Raw genomic sequence first — 22,088 nt, 5'->3', positions numbered from 1 at the left:
ATATCTTTTTTTTTTTTAATTTTTATTGGACATCTGGAAACACCTTGGAGCTCAGTTTCATTCAGGTCCTGCTTGACTGCCTAGGAGTGTTTTTTTTGTCACTTTGGGATGTGTGTTAATAGCCGACAAGTTGTGGGCGTTTCAGACTGAGAGGTGTCACTTTCAATCAGGGGTGACAACTTAAACCTGTCCCGTCCAAGCTTGCAGCGCTGAAAAAAAAAAACTTTAAAAAAAAAATATATATATTGTCACGACCCGGAATATATATATATATTATCAATATCATAAAGAAGAAATGCCACCAAATGCCAATTTTAACTTAGGCAAGAAGTTTTTTCGCTTTTTGCCACCACAATTAAAATGATGTAACTTTTGCATTTGCTACGTAACATCATTGTCATTCAGATTGATTCCACTCACAAAGAAATAAGCCGGTTCATTAAAGTGCACATTTTTTAGCAGTAAAAACTGAACACTTCGTGTACCACAGTGTTCTGTGTGTACCCATTATAATGATGCATTCTTGTCTAGGGGAATATTTGCATTAGACTACTGAGCAGCAACAGTTCTTTGCACATTGATCTCTTGTACCAAAATTTCAGTCTGACTCCAACAATTTTTCCCTTGACAATGTGAGATGACGAGTAGAAAGGAACGCTCTTAAGCAAAGCTGACGCTGTGTTTGCAGATCTGCGAGGAGACGCAAGGAAATGGCACAAGCAGGAATGAAACTGCACACTAGAATATTTTCAAGGCCTTTTCTCCTGCTGACAGCCATTGAGTCACCTGTTACTAAAATAACAACTTAACACTTTTCACAAGAGGACTGAGAGTATACAAGGGTGCGGAGGATGGATTATGACAGTTATCATAAATTAGACAGGCTTGAGATGCTTTTAACACTTCTTGGCACAATGGTCAGAAAATGATCATTTTGTTTCTGCAGGCTGTTTTTCTCAGTAGTTTTTAAGTTAGAACGTTTCTGTGTGTGTGTGTGTGTGTGTGTGTCTGTTGCAATCAGTAAAATACATCCTGGAGATGGAACACAGCAGGGCACTGTTGAGAACAGAAATGGTGTTTTTACTCCTGCTGCTGCTCCAAAACTAGCTCATTTCTTTTGTGTGTGTGTGTGTTTGAGCGCGTCCACGTGCACTCTATGCTACGTGTCTGTCGGTTCAGCACATGCAATTGCTGGTACAGTACAGTTTGCAGATGCTAATAAGGCCAGGTAAGTGTAGCTTTTAGCACCTGTGCCAGTGTAGGTCAAGCTTTTAAAACCAGAATTTCTTGCAATCTCATTTCTTTTTCTGTTCTCGCTCTGTCTGACTGGATAGCATGGCAGAAAAGTAAAGAGTTGTTATGCAAATCCCTCAATTGAATGTCTTTGTTTTGGGCAAGAGAGAGAGCAAGAGAGAGATAACAATTCTTTTGAAGAGATGAAAAGCAGAATGCTAATTCTTAGTTGCCTGTAGAGACACAGAGAGGCAGACAATGCTAGAGACGTTTTTAAATTTTGGCTTTTTCTTTAATGAGTATTACCTTCTTTGTATTTGTGTCGCATTCTCTAAGGGATTTTATATGCTGCATGTGTTTATATACAGCTTGTGTGCATGTGTATGTACCTCTGGGTGAGAATCTGTTTTTTCCCCCTCCGTTCAAGGACATAATTTACATAATCACACTTTAAATAGAGTCCTTACAGGTGTATGGTACGCGTTTGTGTGGCTATCACATGTGCACTTTTTCCCCGCTAGCATAGTTACATCAAATTATAATTGAAGTGGGAAATGGACCCCATGCAGGTGTCTGTATTGTTGACCGCATCCTGTTTAGAGCCTTGTTGATGATGATTGGAGGTAATCTGCCTACGTGGAGCAACATGGTGCCAGAGTTGGAAGTATAATTATACTGTATGAGAACAGACGGTTGGGGGGGTGCATTGGAAGTGAGTGGTGAGACTATTTATAGCTGATCATTAACCATCTCTAGATGAGTGGCTGGTACTCAAGTTGAGAGGCTGTGATTGGTGGATGAGTGGTTGGCTCTTAAGAAGAGAGGTTGCGGTTGGTTTGTTGACTTGTATTGTTCTCTGACTAATTATCTCATATGGTATATTCATTTTTTAGAATGGTGTTTTGTATTAATACTACAAACTTTTTTATTTAGCAAGGAAAAATCCAGTTTACTACAACTTTGATCTTGTTATTGTGGTTTTGGCTGTAGTTTTTATCAGTTATGATAACATTATACTACTAATTGCCATAGGGAAACATGCTTATTTCCATTTTTGTGGCGAGTTAGATGAGGAGGTCGATACCACTCTCATGTCTGTCTGTGAAGCCACAGCCGGTTAGCTGAGCTAAGCATAAAGACTGGAAACAGGGGAAACAGCAAAAGCAGAAGTTTGAAACCAACAATATGGTGTTTTAAGGGGGCTTGTGGCCATGAGGAGCGGTAACTTCATGGAGTCTCTGCTGTTTGCCAAGCAACTGCTCCTGGGCAAGAAATAGTCCAGTACATAACCCCCCCATAAAGCAACCTATTGTAGTTTTTAGACTTTGTTTTTTGTAAGGATTAAACAAACAACATATAAGGTGTTAATTAATGAGCTTTACAGTGCTGGTAGACAGATTTGTTACATTTGGACAGAATCAACCTAGCTGTTTCCCTGTTTCCAGTCTTTGTGCTAAAGACATGCAGAGATGCTTTACATGCATCAGATTGGTATTGATCTTCTCATCTAACTCAAGAACGTGAATAAGCAAATTTCCCAAATTTTTGAACTTAATACTAATGCTAACCTAACAATAAAGAAAGACGTTCGAACTTTGCTATTCTTGGGCCCCTTATCTTGTACAAAAAAGTTTCTAGTATTTTTAATGTCGCAGCAGTTGCTCATTAATTCCCTCATGTTTGTGTCCCACAGGTATTACAGCGCCACCATCCTGCAGATGTCAGGAGTGCGGGACGACAGGATGGCGATCTGGCTGGCCGGACTCACCACCTTCACTAACTTCCTGTTCACCCTGCTGGGAGTGTGGCTGGTGGAGAGAGTGGGACGCAGGAAGCTCACCTTGGGCAGTCTCATCGGTCAGTCACTCAAAATGTCAGCATTGGATAATGACGTCGACAGGCCCTCCTCAGTTTTTTTCATGTGTATAATTTCTTCGTCAGGTACATGTTTGAGTTTGAGTCTGTTGGCCATCGGTTTTCTGATGTCTGCCCAGCACAGTCCTCCTGTCACCTTCCACCCATTAGACCCATCTATGGCCAACTCTACCTGCTCCAAATACCAGTAAGTACATACCTCTTTGGTTCCAAGCTACCTGCTGCTGGGGAAAAATGGCTCCTTTACTATGAAACAATGGCCCTTTATCATCTTCCTTTATTACCAACCATTAGCAAAAAATACAGGGCAGTTACAGCACAGTTATCCCACATATCCTCATGTTACGATCCAAATAAGAGCTGGTCAGACCCAGAAATTGATTGGTTTGATCCCTGGAATTACTCCCACTGCAGTTTGCCATCCCAAAGATATAAAGAAAAAAAAAAGCTTTAAAATGTGTATCTATTGAACCATTTAACATTCAGGTGTCTTCTTAGGATTGAGCTGCACACATTTGAGATGTGTATTTAATAATTTTATAAGCATACCAAAGAAAGTGCTTAGAGGAGTTAGAGAGTACTCCACCAGCTCTTCACTGTGGTTGATATTAAGTGTCATTATTCACATTTCTTCACATTATGTGCAGGTATAGATGAAAACAGAGAGCCACGGCGAGACCACTATTCACCTTAGAGCACTTCTGCTTTTTGTAAAAGCACTTTTGCGGTGTAATACCAATCCAGGAGCGCAGGAGAGCACACTCAGTGGTGGAGAGCTTCAGATGATGAAACCCTTCTAAAAAGACATTTGTTTTGAAGTTATTGCAGGTTTTCACACATACATTAATACAGATCTCTGTATTTTTCAGCACTCATACTCAAGGTCAAAATCAGTGCCTGCATATATATGCAACAGGAAGATCTGTCTGTATATTTATGTCATATTGACATTTATTGTGTTTCCTCTGACTGGTTATTAATAACTGTATAAAATGATGGATTGTCATAGAAACAACTTTTCAAGATGCTGTTTAAATGTTGTTCATATCTATATGATGTTTCTCCTGAACCTTACGACTAAATTACAATTCCCTTCATTGTCTCTATTGGCAACCAAAAGAAAACAAACACACACACACAGAGAACCTGAGTGTGTTTTCATATGAGCCAGAGATCAGATGCCTCTATGTCCCAATTTACTCTCACTTACACAGACACAAGATGAAACTCATGTGTAACGACAGTGTTTTATCATAACAACAAACAGCGCCTAATGGACTCGCTGTCCAGCACCCACACGCTGTAACGTGCGCGCCACCACGTACACACACAAAAACACAAACACAGAGGTAATTTGAAGAGATGAGTGCTTTTACCACACTGTAGTGGCTTCATTGAGTTCACTTTACTCCGTATGAGACCCACACATCCCATCGCTGACCACCGCCACAGTCCTAGGAGCACCAGAGCCACCACAGGCCTCTCACAAGGAAGTATTGTTAAGGTGTCTCCAGTAGGTTTTGACTGTAGGATACTTGCATGGGGAACACACACAATCTCTTGGAATCTTGGAATGATTTCCACTCCTGCATGGCACATTTACCGTTTTATAGTGATATTGTTTAGATTTAATTCTTTAAATTCATAGTCATTTTTTAAACAGTGGGTCTCAGACAGAGGTAAACCAAAGCAGGGTCCTAATCTGTTGCCAGTGACCATCAGTTTTGCCAGCTGAGATGTCAGCTTCCGCTAGAAGCTTTGGCCAATTAAGGTAACGTTAGTTTAATGAGTTGGTTGAAAGCACGTCTTCCACAGACTGTTCAATGTTTCCAACTGACTCGTTTAAAAGTCTGTAAAAAGGGTTCTTAAATATGCAATTGATGGATACATACAGGATATTGTGCAGAGTCAAAGTCATCACCAGTTGATAATTCATACTAGATCTACACCTACATGGACAAGAAGGTAGCAGCATTGTTCTTGTTTTTCAGGGTGGAGTTAAAGAATAAAGAGCAGGACACAGCCGCTAATGTTACCCTTAAATATAGTAGCATCCTGAATCAGCCTCTACACAGCGGTGAAATTGTACATAGTGCTGCTTCCATAAGTGCACACATAATTCCATTCCTTTCACTTTTATTCTCATGTTTTTGGAGAGAAAATCAAGTGTAATTAGTCAGAGGTCCACAGAATAATAGAATGTAGATGGTTATGATTATGGATAGATGTGCATCTATCAGGAAAAAACACTCCACAATTACATAATTTATGATAGTTATCAAAAGAACAAAATTGTACATACATACATTTCAGTCATCATTTGAATCTTAGCTAAAGCTAAGCTGTTGCACATCCTCACCTTCCCAGAGTATTCACTTTTGATTCCCTCCGGTGCTAATACGTGGTTTTATTTTAGCCTAGCTGACCTCACTGTGTAATTAGAGCAAGGTGCCCTGCACACAGGGAGTCTGCTGGCTGCAAAAATAGACCTCTGAAACAAAACACATGTTTCATGCACTTATCAGGCACTCCAGCAACAAACCTGATGACACTGCATGGACAACATGGTGTGCTCTTGTGAAAATTAAATTTGTCAGTAAGTCAGTGCTTTAAATCGTTTACATGTGCACCGCTAATCACATAATGGCACATGACGAGATGTACTTTTAATAAATATGACAGGATAAGACGGGATAAAGATGTACTGATGATGAATAATTTTGATTTATTACTTCCTGTGTGTAGGGAACAGTCTATACATTAATTTAATTTGGGTAATGAGGCAAGTCTCAATTATAGTCTTAATTAGAGGGGGTAGAGTGCTGTTTTCTGTTATAGTCACATCTTGTGAAGTAGTATAGGCAGATAAGTGTATTTTTTAGAGTCAGAGCGCAGCACCAACTCCATAGTACACCTTTAAAATGTGCCTATATTCTACAGAAGTCAGTGCACAATCACACTGCATGCGTTTACTTTTCATTGTTGTCTTTGCTGATTGTATTGTGGAGCGAAACTATAGTTAATAATGCCATTTGGCTTGCAGGCTGTGTGAGCCATGCATGCTGGACCCTGGATGTGGTTTCTGTTACCGTGAGAATGGCTCGGCGCTCCTCACCTCCTCCTGCGTGCCAGTCAATAAGGCCTCCACAGAGCAAGCAGCATGGGGCAGGTGAGTCACAGGATGCTATGAGTATGTGCGTGTGTTTAGGATGCAGCAGAGGGGAAGGGGGGGCGCTACGCTGTGGTGGAAAAACACAGGATTAGAATATATATATATTTAGAGCTTTGGTCAAATCCAACCGCTTAATGTTAAGTGATAATTTCACTTTAAATTGCGATCCAGTGAGTGTGAAACGTGTGCCGCCCTCTTTCAGATGCTCCAACTCCAGCCTGATGAGAGATCAGACCTACTGGGCCTACAACTACTGTCCCACCTCCTTCTCCTGGCTGGTTTTGCTGGGTCTGGTGCTCTACCTGGCTGCTTTTGCTCCTGGTAAGAGATTGAACCTGCATTGTTTTCTGTCTCTACACTGTATGTGATTTAGCTTTTGTGATCATCTAAGAGTTTACAGTATTAATGTTTGGTAATCTAAAATCAGGTTTTGTTCATTTTAACACCAAATGTTATGTGGTGTTAGTGTAATTTACTTTAACGCTACAATATGCAAGTTGAGATGGGAGGTTCTTTCTTGACCTTGGAGAGAACAGTCTCACCACAGGGTCCATTAACAAGCTGTTGTAGAGCTTTCAATCATCTCACACAATCTAGCAAATGCATCATGCAAATGTAGATGTTTTTATTTTCGTTAACACTTTAAGAACTTCTGGACCATGTTGGCCTAAACATTGAAATGTAAAGTTCATGCCTGATCTTAGAGACAGCAGCACTTTACGGACTTCTCTGAGAAAAATGGAAATTGGAACAACTTGATCTCCAACTGGACAAACTTCATCTGCTGAGGAAGATTTTCATACGACTGAATGATCCAGAGCAGCTACTGAATTGGCCTTGTGGTGACATTTTGGCAGATGTTAGCATTCAGCTCAAATCACCCCTGTGCCTGGGTACATCCTCACAGAGCCCCCAGCAAGGCTGTCTTTTAATGTTATTTTAATATTTAGTTTAATGCAGTTTAATGAACAGTGTCTTATTGCTTTGTTACACCTAGTGCCCATTGGTACCCCCGTAGCTGCCAGTACTTCCTTAAACGACGTTGATTGGTCCATTGGTACCACTGTAGTGGCCACAAACGGATACTGTAGATTGGAGCCCGGCAAGATGGATTCTCGCATGATCTTGTGATCTGGCGAATCCAGCTGCCTCACAAGGTTGTCTGTCTTGTTGTCCTCATAAAGTAATCTCTAACCTCTCTTGTAGGAATGAGTCCCATGCCATGGACCATCAACTCAGAGATCTATCCTTTGTGGGCGAGGAGCACAGGGAACGCCTGCGCTGCCGGAGTCAACTGGACCTTTAACATCCTGGTGTCGCTCACTTTCCTCCATCTGGCTCAGGTCTTCACCTACTACGGTCAGTTGTTGTCATCATTTTGAGCAAACCAATTACCTTTACAGCTTTTACTCTTTATTTTTGTAAAGAGACAAAGTAAGGAAACTCAATCAAACACAGTGGCAGAAACAGTTACTATCAGCCATCAATACTGCCAGTCCTCATCCAGTTATGCCAACCCTTACGCAACCCCCTCAGCAGATCGTGTGTAACACGCATTTATCCTTAACTTACGTCAAGACCTGCAAGGAGGTAACAGCTGACTGGTTCCCCTCCGAGGTGTTGCCAACCTTTTTTTTTTTTTGCGCAACCTTCTTCCATACCTCCTTAGTCAGTGTGGCTCAACAGCAGGTTTCTCCTCAGACAGGAAGGAACTGACCTTTCGTGGGAGTTAGCGATCGATCCATTGGGGGTGATTGTGGAGGCATCCTGAGAGGCAGCGGGTTAATGATTGTCACTTCATCCATTCATCCGGTTTATGAGAAATGGTGATGGTATTTAGCATAATGCACACTTGGTTGTTGCTTCAAAATGTCATTCTGCTTTGACAAGGAGAAAATAGAGATCACAGTGGCCAGGAAATCTCATTACGCATATGTCACTACATTACTGGGTGAATGCTTGTTTCTAGGTGCGTTAGTATTGCCTTCTTGTGTTAGACCTGCTGTAATGCCACTTGACAGGGGCATGTTACTTTAAAGTTATCGTATTTCAGTGGCCGTGCTTAGTGACGGTGTGGTCTTTTGTTTTTTCGCCTTCCTAGGAGCGTTCTTCCTCTACTCCAGCATGGCTTTGCTGGGTTTCTTCTTCGTCTATGGCTGCCTGCCTGAGACCAAAGGCCGGCGTCTGGAGGAGATTGAAGCGCTGTTTGAAAACCAGCTTTGTTCCTGCGGTGCCTCTGATTCAGATGAGGGACGGCAGGTCGAATACATCCGAGTCAAAGGTTCAAACTACCATTTATCGGACAACGACGCGTCAGACGTGGACTAGGGGGAGCTCGAGTGCTGGCAACCTCCCTCTGGGTGTTTCGTTCGCTTTGCGCTAACTGAAACACGCAGAGAGGTTGGGTCTGTAATATTTTTTCTTTTTCTGTGTGTGAGCTGAGGAGCTACTGGTTACTCCTAACTATGAAGTTAAGAATCACAGTTTAAAAAGGCCTTTTGCTTGTATCAGTAATGTGAGTGAGTTTACTTTCAAGTCAGTCAATTCAGGAAGACAAAATCAATGCTTTAGCAGTTAGCAGAACGGGTACGTTTATTATTATCCGAATTGACGGTGAACTGACGCCAAATCTGGAGTTAAACCTGCTTTAGTAGATAGCTGAATTTACCACCATGCACCACAAAAATGTCTCAATTATGAAAGGCTAAAACATTGCCTTTTCCACATAACAGAGGTTCTGTGTCTTTTTCGTGGAAACATGACTGTTGAAAACACACTGCATGTACAAAATATAAGGGACACTTCTGCTGATGATGATGTACTTTGCAAAAGAGGCTGCAGTTCAGTGCCAGTGAGACATCCCTAATATTTTGTACATTTGCTGAATAAATATCATTTAGGATTTATTTATATATGATGTACATAGGGTATGAGAAGGAAAACATGACACAGCCAACCTACAGCATTATGTCAGAACATGTTTCCATTGAGAACTCCATTTAAAAAGGTACAGTAAATGAGGTTCATGCACCCACAAAACTTTTGTTAACATGACAGCAGTTGTGACTTATTGTATTACCATTATGCCTTTCTATATGACACACATCTCAGTCACATGTTTAAGCTTGTAGCATAGCACACTAATGTCAGTTCTCATCTGATGACAGTCTTAGTTCGTGGTCATTCTGATATTTTTTTATGAAAAGCAAACACCAGAGATGTACAGTATATTGTTCAAGTTTAGAAAACTTGTATTGTCAGTTGGTGCCTACACAAACACAATCACCAATCTAGTAGCACTGAAAGGGAATATAAGTTCTGTTACTATGGTTTATTTTTGACCTATTTATTTAAATATTATTTCTCATTCAGCTTTGCAACAAATTACTAAATGCTTTTCTGTTTTTGTTTTCAATTCTGTTGCTTACCTGCCTCAAAAAAATGGCGGTTTTTAACATAATACTATGGAGAGTACAGTCTTATGTCATTCTGTCACTACACTGCACGTTATAAAGCTACGTATGTCATTGCTGATTGTTATTGCTGGATATTATAATGTCCAGCAAAGAAAGTGGTAGACTAAAACCATTGTATTTTAAGTATTTTCATTCTATCTTTAACATGATAATATTAGTGCCTGTGTATTGTGAAGCTGCCTAAAGGCCGATTTTAAGTCCAAAACCCTGAAGTGGATGTATTATACCATGTTATAATTAGGTCTACATAGCTTTTTTTTTTATTTGACATGTACATATTTGCATTTCACCTGTGATGGAATACTATATTTTTTACTATCATTTCATGTGTTATGATTTTCGTCTTCCTCCATAGCCTTATGTACAAATAGCAGAGCATATCATTTATGTGGTTCTTGTGTCAAAAGTCGAGGAGTAGGCTTTAGCGTAATTTGCCAGTGTTGTTTTGTAAAAAATTGTAAAACTGTGTGAGGTTACACCTTGTTAGTCAAATACACATAGGTTTCTGTGTAGCAAAAACTGTTTAAAAGTAGACTACGGAGTAACTTTGTGTAACAAAACAAAACAGGTAAAAAAGGCGTTAACAAGCTGCGCTGTTACTGTGTGCGATGAACAGGTTCCTCGTGGCAGACAGTGCCAAGTGCAGGACTGTCCGTAAGTTTTTGGCACGTGGGTCCTAACCCGTCATGAGTTAATAAGATACAATACCTCTTTTTAATACACCTTTCAAATAAGAAGCTGTTCATCAAATGCCATGCCACACAATGTATTGACATTTTCAGTGACTAGTCAAAGTTGAATAAAGTATTTGCATCAAGTATTGTGATATTTTTGGTATTGTCAAGCTGTCACATTTACACATGGATACCTGTGGAAATGGTTAATCAGAATAATGGTTTCCATTCATGTCAATAAGAAATGAAAATCAACTTGCACAGACTTTAACCTTGCTTGAAATAGGTACCAAATGATTGTGAAAATCTAAAATAACGCAGCACAAAATCACAAATACGTGTGAAAATGATCAGCAACAAAGTAAAGCATGAATGATTTGTAATCATGGGACTAAAACATGCAGAATCTCCTGTGTGGTGAATCCGACAGACTGCGTCATTTTTGGAAACCAGTTTTCTACATTCTGAATTGTTGTTGGGTTAAAAGTAAAAACTCTGTCCTTCAACTTCCTAAAAATAGATTAACCTTTTCATCCAACGGGATACTAGTTTAAAGGTGGAGAAAAACAGCTTGACTTTAATTCAAAATGTGAAGGTATTGTTTTATCTGTTAGATTTCCATTTGGTCCAGGATGGTCTTGAAACCACAAAAACTAGTTTTGTACTCAAAAGTATTATCACCAGTACACACACAGACGAAGCTCCATAACACAGACTGTGTAATGAAACTTGTGTTGACCAAATATTTAGCGTGATTGTTTGAGGCTGCACCTCGTCAAAGATCATGTGGCGTTCAGCCGTTAACATCCACTCGTGTTAACACCGTCCTCTGCCACACAGGGACGTTTAATGTGTACTTATGGTGAAATGGTTGCAATTTTTTTCAATGTGAACCAGCTACATGTGTTTCTACAGTTTATGAGGAATTACAAAAATACGAATGAAAAAAAAAAAGAGTGCTGTATAGTATATTTGATTAATGTTCAAGCTGTAAATGTTTTGCTAGAGTTTATATTCTATAAAAAATAAATATCTTCATGAAATCTTAACACTTGAATATGTATATGGCGAAAGAAATAAACTTATGAATCAGAGTAAAGCTTTGGGGCTTTATTTCATAACACTTTGAACAAACACTATGCTTATTTTATGTGGTTTATATATGCTTAAAAACAAACTATTAAATGCTTTGAATTTGAAAACACACACAGAACAGGTATGTTTTCATATTTCCTGCTGCCTTTATCCATCTCCCTTCCTTCCTTCCTTCCTTCCTTACCATCCCTACTTCTCCCTACTTCTCCCTACTTCTCCCTTTGTTTGAGCAGGAGCAAAATGTCAGCTATTTCCTGAAGTGTCTCAGCCTCTTGTGAGAGTCTGTTAACTCTGGTGGCAGATGTGACCTCCTCCCTCACTTCGTTGGAGAGGTCTTTCATCAGACGGCCATTTTCTTGTTGCCCTCTCTCATCTCTACCCTCTCCAATCAGAAACAAGAGCAGAACATGGTTATTCAACAAGATTCCCATGCATATATCTTGTCTTTGTCGGTGCAGAGTTTAAATTTGTAAATATGAATTATAAGTTCCTCAATTTGCACATTAATTAATTAAAAACAATCTTTCATATTCCTGTTATACCTCTGCCGTTGGTCATGCTCAGAGCGTCTAGAAAAGGGGTTATGGGTCTCTGTAGGATCACTTTGCCATCTCTGTTGTCAGCGGTGAGTTCATTTATAATACCGCTGCCTGATAGGGAACCAGCCTTGGATTTGTTCTTGCTCCAGGGCGTGTGCCTCCCTCCACTCCTGGCCTGGCTGGATGAAGGTGTGTGTGTATTTAGCTCTGCGGCAGTATCAGTCTGCCCCCCTGTGGCTGGATGCTGTACTGACACATCAACAGGTGGCAGGCACAAGTTGAACTCAGTGGTTCTGGTCGCGCTGTCTGCAACAAAGCTGCACTGAGTCGATGCGTCACACATCTCAGCCGCAGGGTCGACAGTTTGAGTTCCCGCATCTCGAGTTTCGCTGGATGTTTTCTTGCATTTGCACGGCTCTGGGCTCTGAGTTTGAGCCAGAGGAAAATCTAACTGAGCTGTGTTGCTTTCCATCTGTTGGCCATTACTTCCTAAGGCTTTATCTGGATGAGCCACATTCTCCATAATCTGATCATCTCTGAAGTTTGTTTTTGGTTTTAGGAGCAGGGACAAGGGCCTGGGTTGAGTGTGCCTTTGTTTTGTATTCCCGTGTGAGCCCAAGTTTTGGTTTAGGCTATCTGAACAACAGGTTTGGTTTATATATAAAGAGGCAGCCTGGAGACATGGCTCACAGCTTTCTTCTTCCTAAAATACAGTTAGAAATACAGTTAGTTAGAAAGGGTGAGAGAATAGTAGCTATGTTATAAACTGCTAAATAGAACTATGGTTGCTAATGTGTTGGATATCAAACTATCTTAAAATTCAGGGTGAGGTTCAATAATGATCAATAAGGATAATGTGTTCATAAAAAGTGGCTATTTTGAGGTGATTCCGCAGTCACTGTACGACAGCAACATGGACACAAGTTCTGGGTGTAACTTGACTTACATCATCTGAACTGAGGTAACCCCCTCTACAAGAGTAACTTGGCGAATAGTCACAACCATTCATGGGGCCATTGTTGTGTTCGAGACATGCTGTGGGATTGAAAAAAAAAGAAGCATCTATTGAATTTATTGTCCTTTCTCCAACTTATACACAATACGCGGGAAGCTTAATTGGAGATGCTTAAGACACTTACAAAAGTTCATGTCAGTGCAGTTGGAGAGCTGTGAATAAAACAGAATTAACATGTAAAACTGCAACTGCCCACATCAAGTGCACCCAGGGGCGGATCTAGAGTGGTGACAAAAAAAGGCCTTGCCACCCCACCTGCCACCCAAGTTTGATGTCAAATGCTGTCAAATTTAACAAATTACCTATTACTTGCTTTACTAATGTGCCACAGTAATGTAATGTTTTGGAGTTTAAATATTTTTATTTGTCGGATTTTCCAAGCAAATATCGATATGTGTGACTGTTAGAAATTACATCAGCATATATTTTTGCCACCCCCTAACATCTCCATGCCACCCTCTGGCCACCCCATGAATATTTCTCTAGAGCCACCCCAGAGTGCACTGTACCCTTTTATACGCCTCTATCAGGATAAATGAACAAATACTGTTAGAAGCTCTGAACAATGATTGGGGAACAAGGTTACATTTTCTTAATCATCCATTTAATGCTTATGTCTATTGTTTCTTTAAATACAACGTTAGCACGCAGTTACAAACTCTGCCACTCGGTGGCAATAAAAGGCTAACTTTAGACTCACATGTGGTAACTTACCTTCAGTCCCAAACCTGGTGAGTCAGGGAAAGTTCTGACAGCAAAGAAAGAAAATCCAACATAAAAACAAGGCATATTACATATCAATCATAACAAAGTGTTTAATTATATGTTGTGTGTTGTGTATAAATGCCTACTGTGGTCTTGAAGATTTGACTGGTGTTTCATCTTTGAGATAGATCTTTGATTTTCCTCTTCCAAAAGGAGTGGCTGAAATCAAATGTAATGTTAACTTGAGGGGGAAAGTCCTTGTGGTTTTGCAAATGTTATTGTTATTAAGGGTATTAACCTTCTCTTTCACATTCCTCAGTGCTGAAGCCCCTAAAGACGTCTGCTCCCTCGATCTGCTGCTCAGTTTCTGATTGGTTGAGAGTGAAGTTCAACATGTGCTGCCTGTCGTCTGGTGGGTTGAGAGAGAAGGTGAGGTCGTATCTTTCATGGTCCCTGGCCTCTGTGTTACTGTGATAACACACATATGCTTCAAGAGGTTAAAAGATGATCAGTTAATTCAAGGGCAGAGAGCAATCCTTTAGATTCTAGTGTTCTCACTCTGGCTCTGGACTTCTAAACAGGACTCGGGCTGCAGTGGGTGTCTCCAGTTGGTAGAAGGGTAGGTTTGATCCACAGGACCAGGGGATACTGTCTGTCATACCTCTGGGCTGGGAGAAAGGCTGATACTAGCAAAATAAATGCAAATAAAATATTAGTGTAGCATCATATTTGGAAACACTCTGTCATGTTTTAATGTTTAACTCTCCACAGGAATTCACAGTTAGCGATATTTGCTGTCGGTCTGTCTAAAACGCTACTTCTGAGTAGATTAGATAAAGAAAGATAAAACAAATGTTACAAATCCACACTTCTGTTGCATTAAACTCACTAGAAGGAGTTTTTAACTGGTTTAAAAATCATAAAATACTGATGCCGCTATATGACATACATAAACAAACCGTCAGTTCAGATCAGTGAGAAGAGCTATTTTTATTAATGCCTGCCACTGGGTTGGATTTGGTCAGATTCCCATGAATCAGACGAAACTATCCACACTGTTTGACCGCTGTAGATTTGTTCACATAGTAGGCACCTGTCCGACAGAGGCCGATGAAGCTTGTGCCTGTGTAATAACTGCAACTGTAACCATGACATTATGTGATCATATGAATGTGAGATATATCTTTAAAAATAATTCTGTTTTCACCTCCTTAGTCAGCTCCAGCCCCGAGGTGTCCCAGGGTAGAGGGGAGCAGTGGGGAGGTAGCTCTGCCTGTGTCTGGCTTCTCTGCTGGAGATTCAGCTGTAGGGGGAACAATCCTGAGGAGACCAGTTTGATTTGGCCTAAATTGGCGGATTGTACAAAAACACACATACAAAAACTATAAAATGCACAGTTACCATCGTGTAAATTAATTTATGAGAGTTTGTTCTATAAAATTCTTCACAACACCTGAGGAAGCTGATGAGGTGGAGGAGAATGGGCTGAGGGGGTCGGTTATGGGTGGCAGGTAGTCAGATGCACTGTTGTCTGAGAAACCTGACTCCGGCACTGGTGACAGCTAGAGGACAGAGAAGAAAGTGACTTTTTAGCCAGAAGGTCCTGACGTTTGTTCATGTTCAAAGATAAGAAATGGTTTAAAAAGTACAATATGGATGGCTGTGACCAACCTGCCGGCACTTGAACCCGTGTGGAATAACGTGCTTTCTCTTTCTTGTCGCTTGAAGACTAGACATTGACACAGAATAGACACAGTCAATGTCGGAAGATGTTCGATTAAAAAGGTATTCACTGACTTTATATAGCCAAAAATCACTGACTGGGCCAGAGGTTCACTTGAATACCATGTTAAGGAGGCAGTTTGGAGTATGTGATCAATAGTCTGATTGTGACTATAGGCGCCTTTTGACAAACAACACTCCAGCTCTACCTGTTTTGAGTTTGGCTCTCAACAAAACTCAGCTGTGATGGAGAGCAGGGGCTCATGGGAAGTACCAGGGGCTCATTTCTCTTATGCTTCGATCCTCCTTTATAGCTGCCAAGAACGGCCACTTTAGGAGGATCTGAAAAACACAAACATTGTTTATTTACATCATTTACCATATAGAGTGTTCATGTTAATATGGGACTTTCAGACTTTCATTCAGCGTCTTCTGATCGGTTTTTGGTAACCATAACTGCTGGCTTGGGATATGTCAATACCAGCTGTTATTTCTCACCTTTATTTTCTTTCTTAGCAGCAATCTGGTTGACTATGAACAGAGTCACCAGGTCCATACTACCAGCACTACTGCTCTGAGGGGATGCTGGCACAGCGACTCCCAAGTTCTTCAATCTCTGCTGAATTTTCCTCTTTTCAAAGAACTCCTGGGGGGAAAAAAAGCAACACCAGAACATTTAGCTGGACGTATTCAACTAAGGCTACATCTATTATAGCTATTAAGTCGTATTTAGGTGTCTCACTCTCTGCCTTTTTGCATCATTCTTCATCACTAGCCGGTTCCTGCAACGGGAGTCGTTAAAACGTTAATCACCTAGTTTAGCTAACGTTTAAAGGCTTAATATTAGCACTTCAATTCTCTTACCGTGAACCCCCAACCCAATTCATGTTCAACGACTGTCACAGGGAAAATAACACAGCTGTAGCTAACGTGAGTGTGAAACGTTTAGAGTGCATTGGTACATTTGCCAACGTGAACTAACGTGAATTAACTAGTTAAAGTTGCTTCAAAAATGTTTAGAGATACGCGAGGAACAACCCCTCTCCTTTCACGTCCCACTCGAGAGTTGTTCATAAACGTGTATTAATGCAGTTTAAGCGTTTGTATATACGCTGTCAGTGGTTAATGTGGATTCCAGCAACTTACTGCCCTGGATACCTGAGTACTGTGTGACATCTTTCTGACTAACCCCTCACTACAAGGAAGAAGACACCGACTGTACGTTACAGTAACCGGCGCCGTTTGGGACTCGTTTGTTACGTCGTGACGCAACCAGTCGTCAAATCGCCGGGGGCGCAACCAATGAAAACAGCCCCTGCGAAAAGCGTAGGGCGGAAATAAGCTGCGTCAAGTTAGCGGAAAGCGGAAACGTCCAACGACCGGAAGTTGGGCGAATTTACTTTAAAAAATAAAACCACAAACTCGAGGAAACGGTTCAGGCTGCATATCCCGGTGGTGCAGGGGGAGTTGACCTTGAGCTTTTATTTTGACAGCCACAGCCGGAAGTAGAATGAATGTAGTGCGTCGTGCTTGACTCACTGGTACTGGAAAGAGCAGGATGTAGCGGTACATGTATCGGGCTCGCTTCACCTCAATCCAATCATCAGAAGTCCTTCTCTGTCTTTGTATCGACGCCGTGAGTCGGGTTTGGGGGATGGGTGTTGTAAGGATTGTCAGCAGAGACGACTAACGTTTGAAAAAATGTCCAACATCCTCGATGCGGCGTCCAAAGTGAAATGGGACCGCACGGCTGCGGCCAAGCGAGCCGTGTTTCTTGCGGCGGCTGCTTACGGTGTCAAAACACTGTACCCCATCATCTGCAGGCAGCTGGGCAAAAACAGAGATCCCAGGAATAATCGGCGAGTTTCAAAGGCGGAGAACGGCTCCACTTGTTTGGTAAAGACGCGGATAGATGCTGCGGATCAGAAGAAGGCATCCCCGGGGGTAAACGCAGAGTTTTTCAAGCAGATCCTCGAACTTGGTAAAATCCTCTTCCCGAAGCTTGTGTCCAGGGAGCTCGGGCTGCTCTCCCTGCACTCCGTGGCGCTGATATCCAGGACGTTTCTGTCTATTTATGTGGCCAGCTTGGACGGCAAGATTGTGAAAACGATCGTGGAGAAGAAACCCAAGAGCTTCATTATCCAGCTCATCAAATGGCTCCTCATCGCCATCCCGGCCACGTTCGTCAACAGCGCCATCCGGTACCTGGAGTGCAAACTGGCTCTGGCCTTCCGCACCCGGCTGGTGAACCATGCCTACCGGACCTACTTCACCGACCAGACCTACTACAGAGTCAGCAACATGGACGGGAGGCTCGCCAACCCGGACCAGTCTCTGACCGAGGACGTGATGATGTTTTCCCAGTCGGTCGCCCACCTCTACTCTAACCTCACCAAGCCCATCCTGGACGTGGTGCTGACCTCCTACACGCTGATACAGACCGCCAGATCCAGGGGGGCCAACGCCTCCGGGCCGACCCTGCTGGCCGGGCTGGTGGTCTTTGTCACGGCTAAGGTCCTGCGTGCCTGCTCGCCCAAATTTGGCAAGCTGGTGGCCGAGGAGGCTCATAGGAAAGGCTACCTGCGCTATGTGCACTCCCGGATCATCGCCAATGCTGAGGAGATAGCTTTCTACAGGGGCCACAAGGTATGTGGAGCTGGATGAGGCCATATGGAGACTATAGAGAGTATTGCATTTACTGTGGCAGGCATGCAGCAATATTACAACACTGTGCTGATCAAGTACATGCACATTAATAGATCATTAATAGAGCGTGTGCTACAGTGTTTCTCAGTGTTACTTAATCTGAATGTCCATCATAACTTTAAAAGTCATTCAAGTTTAAACATTTGTCAGTTCCCACTGTGGCATTTCTACAGGTAAAATCCACTACAATCACTATGAGACATCTTAGATCATCTTGATTAACCACATCCAATAACTGTATAACTATATAAACAAGTTTATATAGTGTCCTAACATGTGCATGTTCCTCACAGAGATACAGGAAGCGCCTGTGCTTGTATGCATTGTAATTGACTTTCCCCTGCAGGTGGAGATGCGTCAGCTGCAGAAGTGCTACCGGGCCCTGGCGGACCAGATGAACCTGATCCTGTCCAAGCGTCTCTGGTATATCATGATCGAGCAGTTCCTCATGAAGTACGTGTGGAGCAGCTGCGGGCTCGTCATGGTGGCCGTGCCGATCATCACGGCCACGGGCTTCGCTGACAACGGTATGGAGGCCTCAAGGTTGCCCCAAAACCTTTTTTTTTTTTTGTCTTTGGAAACTCTGAGTTAAACATGTGTTAGGCTGTGTGAGCTTTCTTTTTCAGTTTTGTCCCTTGGAACAGTAGTTGGTTTGATTGTATCTGAGAGTATCTGGCGTGTAGTAAACCTTTTTTAAATGCCCCTGTAACAGTTGTGTTTCATTCTGAGGTTGAACCCCTTTCACACTGCACACACGGATCATTAGCATCTCCAAAACAACAGCGTCTGCTTCCTTCTCAAGCAGGTGCTGATTAGCACGTGTGAAAACGGTAGCTGCCTCCCACATCTCCCTGATGACATTTCACTTGCATCAAAAGCTGTGAACAAAGTCCCTTTGTTTGCTGATCAACTCTACTACTGTGCTACTGCTCCAGTGTCCCTGTTGATATTTAAATAACTTATTTCCATTTCATCCTAATGCTCGCAGGTACAACTCTGGGAATGTGTTGACAGCAGACTCACAAGACAGATACGCAGACTTTGAGTCAGATAACAAAAGCCAAAAGGAAAGTTGTTGCTTAAATAAACATGTCTGCATGTTTTTTTAACTCAGTTGGCCTCTCCCCTGTCTTTTGTCTTTCGTTTCGCCCTCTAGAAACAGCAGACGGGCATACGCACGTGATGGTGAGCGAGAGGACAGAGGCTTTCACCACCGCCCGGAACCTCTTGGCCTCAGGAGCCGACGCCATCGAGAGGATCATGTCCTCCTACAAAGAGGTGAGGATGCCACATGCTGAAGTTAATGTTGCATGCTGGAGAGCAGTATGTCAGAGGCACTCTTTCTCCAGTTAATACAATGTGAGCGCTCTTTATCTCTGCTTCACAGGCTTGCCTTGCCTCATCGTTTTCCCCAGTTTTCACTTCGAAGTTCAAAATAAAACACTTCTTATTGGAAATCCTCAAACAGAAGTCATAAAATATAAAGGCTAGTCGTTGCTAATTCGCTTCATTTACACATATAGGCTACAGAATAAACCCATAGTTATGTCGGGAGTCATTCACAAAAACCTCACACAACTTTTTTATGATCATGCTGCATCCCCACCACCTACTGATCTCTCATCTAATTCAGATTCATAAACTGACCTTTTGTTAGGATGCCACCCTACCTTTGAATGTAGCTCTTGTAAAAAGCTATAAAGGGCCTGGCCCTCTATTGTGTCTTGATAACTGCACTGCATTTTTCAAGCTGAAATGTCAATCATTCACTGGTTCCTGCTACTTTAATATGAACATTTGTTGTTTTGAAGCACTGTAAATTCATCAGCTTTGAGTTGTGGGCTGTTGATCACACAAAACAAGGCATTTGCCCTCAAGAGTTTTTCAGCATTTTTTGACATTTAATTGGCCAGGTGATTAACAGATTAATCAAGAAATTATTTGTCAGATTAAACAACAATGAGAAGAATTCATTTCAGCCCTTTATCCAGTAGTTACACAGCAAGTTCACAGATCTGTCTCACTGCCGGCAGTTCTAATTTGTGTGACATGTTTAATACAATGTCATATGCAAGGAATTATGGTTTTCAGAGTCACTTCCAGCTCAAATGAAGTTTCTTATGAGGAGATATCTTTTGTTCTTATTTTAGCATAAAAGCACTTCTTCTCTTACTCAGATTTTATTACTCTTAAGTGCCCTTGTCACAATATTCATATTTTCTATCCAATTTTTGATATAACATTTTCATATAATCTAAAGGCTATGATTTGATATATTCACACGAGGGAGAGATATTTGGGTTGTGGGTCATTTCACTGGCCCAGGTTTGAACAGACAAGTGGGCCAACAGATGGGTGGGTGGATGGACGAATGCACAGATTGACTGAATGATTTACAGATGCATTCTGTACAGTAGTTTTCCTCCCATGCGAAGCTCACCGTGAAGCTCACCGTGCATGCACAGGAGTTTATCCTGAAGAAAGGAAACCACTGAATGAAAGGCCTTGTTCATTCAGTGCCAAATCCCTGATCTCTCGTTGCATTTTAATCCCAGAAAAAATAGCAAGACCCATTCATGCATTCTCTCTCTCGGGCTGCATTTTGAGGTCCATAAGAGGATTTGGCTGCAGCACATTTGTGGCGAGGCTGCGTTGCAGTACCGCTCGTTTGTGCTCGCCTGCTTTTGATCGTACGCTCAGCCATGTTCTGGGATGTAGGTTGTCATGCTGTTCAGTAATTTTCTCATTATCATATGTAGTATTGGAGTGAGACTTGCACAGCATGCTTGTGGGGAAGAGGAGGAATTGCAGCTCTTTTAAAAGTGTGAGCGGGTTGTTGACTGCTTCCTTATGCGTGACTCACCTCTTCTCAAAAACTCCCCATTGTACCACATTACCAGAGTGAGAACACGCAGGGCCAAACGCACACACACACACACACACAAGCCCGATTTTATACACAGAAGGCTCAAACTGCTGTGGAAGTTGAACCAGCTTTACCAGCAAGTAATGTGTAAGTCTGTGGAAGTGCAGCTTGTCAATGACTGTCATTTCATTGCACGTCATCCGGCTCAAAACACTTCCCTGGAGGGTACGAGTTTTAGTCTGTGTTGTGTACGGTGTTGGAAGATGTGCAACAGCAAGCCCCTGCATGTAAGGCTGATATATGCGAGTGTAAGTGCTATTTAGTGGACACATTCTTCAGGCAGCATGCCCTGCTCACGCCTCCAAACACGCTGCCTGTTTAATATGACAGTGTACAGTGAGTTTATATGTTTGTTGTGTGTGTGTGTGAGAGTGGTCAGATGGCCCCATGACATGTCTCAGCTCGTGTTAGTTTGTTACTCATCTTGTAAAGTTGGCATGGTCCTTTGCTTTTATTCTTCGAAGGCCTGTTCTATACCCGTCAGGAAATGAGCTCTCCCTGTTCGCCTCCTCTGGTTATCGTTGTTTTCTTTTCTTTTTACAGCTTTAAAAGTTGTTTTTGGCCCAAAAAATTGCAAAATGGGTCTCTATATCCAATATTCATCTCCAAATTCTGCACAATTTCCTCATCATTGTTATGGTTTGGCTAAAAAAAATGTCATTTTTATCAGTTTGCGAGGAGGCAGGGGACAACGTTTTGTACAAACTTCACACACGGTAGTGAAAATGTTAATTTAAAATGGCAGGGTATGTATTTCCAAATCATTCATTGACAACACAGCTGGGTGAATTTGGTCCTCTGATATGTGTCAGACCACATTAGATATAATCATGGAAAAAACTGAACACAGCAACCTTTTATAGGCATTAGTTCCTCAAGATTGAATCTACTGCCACTCTCATGTCACTGTAGGTCAGCCAGCAGTGAACCCTGGTGTGTGTGTGTGTGTG

General features: G+C 41.9%; 3 protein-coding genes across 3 annotated transcripts in view; 2 read left to right on the top strand and 1 right to left on the bottom strand.

Moving 5' to 3' along the window:
* The window catches only part of LOC118336355 (proton myo-inositol cotransporter-like), a 68,239-nt gene extending 56,775 nt beyond the window's left edge, over window positions 1-11,464 (top strand). The window contains exons 5-10 of the mRNA XM_035672990.1: window positions 2,927-3,090; window positions 3,175-3,295; window positions 6,152-6,277; window positions 6,483-6,601; window positions 7,487-7,639; window positions 8,382-11,464. Of these exons, the coding sequence (XP_035528883.1) occupies window positions 2,927-3,090; window positions 3,175-3,295; window positions 6,152-6,277; window positions 6,483-6,601; window positions 7,487-7,639; window positions 8,382-8,608 (910 nt within the window). The 3' untranslated portion in view covers window positions 8,609-11,464. The remainder of the gene's footprint in view (window positions 1-2,926; window positions 3,091-3,174; window positions 3,296-6,151; window positions 6,278-6,482; window positions 6,602-7,486; window positions 7,640-8,381) is intronic.
* Window positions 11,465-11,575: 111 nt separating this feature from the next.
* Window positions 11,576-16,773, bottom strand: LOC118336653. Its single transcript, XM_035673319.1, has 14 exons — window positions 16,371-16,773; window positions 16,249-16,288; window positions 16,005-16,152; window positions 15,716-15,848; window positions 15,456-15,513; window positions 15,238-15,346; window positions 14,992-15,128; window positions 14,343-14,470; window positions 14,083-14,252; window positions 13,931-14,003; window positions 13,794-13,827; window positions 13,204-13,231; window positions 13,011-13,099; window positions 11,576-12,767 (listed from the first exon to the last, which is right to left on the bottom strand). Exons 1-14 carry the CDS (start codon window positions 16,391-16,393, stop codon window positions 12,051-12,053), a joined length of 1,887 nt encoding a protein of 628 aa, XP_035529212.1. The 5' UTR covers window positions 16,394-16,773; the 3' UTR covers window positions 11,576-12,050.
* Window positions 16,774-17,033: 260 nt separating this feature from the next.
* The window catches only part of LOC118342110 (ATP-binding cassette sub-family D member 2-like), a gene marked incomplete at its 3' end in the record, with an annotated part of 13,877 nt that continues 8,822 nt past the window's right edge, over window positions 17,034-22,088 (top strand). Inside the window, 3 exon segments of the mRNA XM_035680552.1 lie at window positions 17,034-18,152; window positions 18,559-18,739; window positions 19,369-19,490. Of these exon segments, the coding sequence (XP_035536445.1) occupies window positions 17,208-18,152; window positions 18,559-18,739; window positions 19,369-19,490 (1,248 nt within the window).

Source organism: Morone saxatilis, unplaced genomic scaffold (assembly GCF_004916995.1).
Source record: "Morone saxatilis isolate NCDOM2014 unplaced genomic scaffold, NCSU_SB_2.0 Contig10, whole genome shotgun sequence".
NCBI lineage: Eukaryota > Metazoa > Chordata > Actinopteri > Moronidae > Morone > Morone saxatilis.
This window is presented reverse-complemented; position numbering and strand designations above follow the sequence as displayed.

What these genes read in the sequence shown, in the direction of transcription:
- LOC118336653 (XM_035673319.1), bottom strand. Translation starts at nt 16,393, where the DNA reads ATGAATTGGGTTGGGGGTTCACG. An exon ending in CACCAGGTTTGGGACTGAAG is followed by an intron (nt 13,232 to 13,793) that starts GTAAGTTACCAC and finishes TTTTATTCACAG; the next exon opens with CTCTCCAACTGCACTGACAT. An exon ending in CTGCACTGACATGAACTTTT is followed by an intron (nt 13,100 to 13,203) that starts GTAAGTGTCTTA and finishes TCAATCCCACAG; the next exon opens with CATGTCTCGAACACAACAAT.